The 2,975-nt window shown below is 42.4% G+C and overlaps 1 protein-coding gene across 1 annotated transcript; it reads right to left on the bottom strand.

Annotated features, from left to right (window-relative positions):
• Nucleotides 1-215: 215 nt before the first annotated feature.
• On the bottom strand, nucleotides 216-2,678 carry LOC131399981 (interleukin-36 alpha-like). The gene is made up of 4 exons (XM_058534650.1): nucleotides 2,669-2,678; nucleotides 2,468-2,581; nucleotides 1,811-1,950; nucleotides 216-428 (listed from the first exon to the last, which is right to left on the bottom strand). Exons 1-4 carry the CDS (start codon nucleotides 2,676-2,678, stop codon nucleotides 216-218), a joined length of 477 nt encoding a protein of 158 aa, XP_058390633.1.
• Nucleotides 2,679-2,975: the final 297 nt, after the last annotated feature.

Genomic DNA, 2,975 nt, shown 5'->3' with positions numbered 1-2,975 from the left:
CTTCCTTCCTATTCTAGGCTAAGATTTGACTGCTTACTCTCCACTTAACCTGGTTTCTACTTCTGAAAATTAGACATAATTGTGGCAACTCTGCTCCCCCTTGTTGAGTGGGTCAGTATGGCAACATTCATCTCAGAAGCACTTTAAGAGCTAGAATGGAGGAAACCAAGGCCAGATTCTCTGCATGGAGAGCACTCTCCAACTCCAGACTGACCTTAAGCCAGTACAGTGAATTTAAAGTCAGTGGTATAGGTTTGCCCCAGTTCTTGGGTAAGAATGAGAGAACAGTCTCCTTTGGAGCAGACGGCAATGAACCAGCCAGGGAAGGCCACGGACTCAAAGGTGGAGGTCGTCCCACTTTGGTTGTGGTAGAAGAGAAAGGGCTTCACCGGCTCAGCTTGGTTGTACAGATCCATTATGTTCTGTTCCTGAAGGGTGAGAAAGAGGCCCCAGGGAGAAACATGACTGCTTGAATTTTTCCACATTCTTTACACCCTGATAGTTTCTGTCCAAGATAGCCTTCCCCATGCATTAAAGCAGCCCTGGAGACCTCTACTTCATACCCTGGGATTAAAAATTATAGGTAAACACAATGTAGTCTACACAGAAGTTGAAATATAATAATGTACACCTGAAATTTACATAATGTTATAAATCAATGTGACCTCAATAAAAAAGAATCATAGGCCCAAATACTTTATATCTGCTAAGATGATGGTTAAAACCTTAGGCCACAAATTTCCATGGTTCTTAATGTGAGGCTTTGAAAGAAGACATTGTTGACATAAAAGTTTTTGAGAATGCAAAGCACTAGTTTAGCCATTACCTGTTGCTTGGAAATGGAGAAACCCAAAGACTATTGACATAACAGTTGCCATGAACTTTGAATTAAAACAATTGTTTTATGTCAGGTCTCTCCAACCTCAGCACTACTGACTTTCCGGACAGGATAATCCTTTGTCGTCACGGGCTGTCCTGTGTATGATGGGATGTTTAGTAGCATCCTTGGCCTCTACGCACTAGATGTGATTAATATACCCTCAGCCCCCAGTTGCGACAACCAAAAGTATCTCCAGACATTGACAAATGGGGGGGGGGGTTGTCCCTGGTTGAAAACCACTGTTTTATATCTCATCATTAAATTGAGTGTCTGCCTGTGCTTGTTTGCTGAAAAAGGTCAAAAGATTTCCTTTAACACAAAGACCTGGTTTGTGATCCTCCTACGACTTAAAGTATTTTTTTAATAATGGAGACTAGCAATTATTAAAATGGTTGTTCAGAGAATTATGTTTGTTCACTTAAAATTGCAAACTATTTTTTGTCAAAAAGATGTTTTAATATGCTTATCCACCTTGTGAAAATTAACTTCTAAAAATGTCCTTGCTTGTTTGCCTGCACATTATGTGTATATATACATATGTATGTATGTGTACATGTATGTATATATGTGTATGCATGTATATGTGTATATATATACATATATATTCTATTATATATTCTTTATCTATGTATATTCCATTGGAGTTAGGAATAACTCTAAAAGCATTCCTCCTTGCCAAATTATTTTTATAAATACAATAATCAGTGATTTTAGCAGATGAGTTTCAAAACATCCCTGTAATTTTTTCTTATTCTTTCACAATACATACAACCCAAAAGGAACCAAAAATAAATATGCATAAGGATAATAAATAAATTGTCCTTTAAAAGATTATAAAATCTAGAGCACTTTGTAATGAGCACTTTGTAAAATAAGTTGGCTCTCCTCTCCTAGACAGGCGTTGACAAGACCCTTGTTTTCCACACTCACTGTGAGCTTCAGCGTGGGCTGATCCTCAACCTTCGTGCACAACAGGCAGAACTGCGGTTCCTTCAGTCCCAGGTACACGGGATTCCCTCTGTCTTTCTCAAGAGCCTCCGGATGTTTGCATGGGGTTAAGGCGATAGTGACTGCGAACATGACACGAAGAGTGGCATTCAGTTGCTGTTTCCAAGGCAGCATCCCTGACCCAGGGCTATAAGGGCAATAGAGCTGGAATCTGCTAACAGATACTCACAGAGTGGTCACTCCGTCGCCCACCACCTAACCCAGATAGACCTTCATCTCCATCCCTGGGGAACTCCTTCCATTAGGAAAGTCAGCCTTTCATGGATTCAAAAACTGGTCTGCCCTTAGATCCCACTCTTTTGTCCTAGTCCTACTCCTTGGAGTTTCACAGAGAGTCTTCTGCCATTTTCCACAGGCCAACCATTCAGTCTCCCTCGATTCTCTCTCTTCTCTGACTTCATGACCATAGTCACAGAATAACCCTCTGATCACCCTCTAGCTCATTATTGCCTGTGAGATGCTCTTCTCTCCAGATGGGGCCAGTTAACAAGCCTCTTAATAATGAAATGAAAAGCTGAGCACAAAACACACAACAGTTCTAGCCACAGGGGCTGCCTTCAACGGACCTTGGCCACTCACCTGGAACCTTGCCATGCTTCCCTGGGACTGATATGAGGGTCTGGCCTTGAAGGACCCACACCAGATGATTGTTATCCTGAATATTCCCCACAATAGGTCTTATAACGGAAAGCCCTGTAGAGAAAGTCAAAATGCAAATGTAAGGATAAGGGCACAGAATATACCCTTTCGCATTTTTTGCCCTTTCATGTGGATCTTTACCTCTTTGCATTATGGTGGTGGTGTTTCAGAACTGCCGAAGAGCGAAGATATTTACATGCAGACTCACTCCACAAGAGGGCCTGAGTCAGTCCTGAGCCACAGGTTGACCCTGAGTCAGAAGGGCTAGTGACCAGCCCAATGGTGATGCCAGTCAGAATCTACACTCCCAGAACTCACCTCACTCCCTCACCTGCTCTCCTTCTTAGACACAGCCTACCTTCAAGCAGAAGCGGCTGTACCTGTGAATCTCGTTCAGGCCTAGACCCAGATTTCTAAGAAGACAGTGAGGGCCAAGGCCAGAGGCCCA

This window comes from Diceros bicornis, chromosome 40 (genome assembly GCF_020826845.1).
Source record: "Diceros bicornis minor isolate mBicDic1 chromosome 40, mDicBic1.mat.cur, whole genome shotgun sequence".
Classification (NCBI taxonomy): Eukaryota; Metazoa; Chordata; class Mammalia; order Perissodactyla; family Rhinocerotidae; genus Diceros; species Diceros bicornis.
Note: the sequence above shows the minus strand (reverse complement) of the source record. Positions and strands in the feature narration are given on the sequence as shown.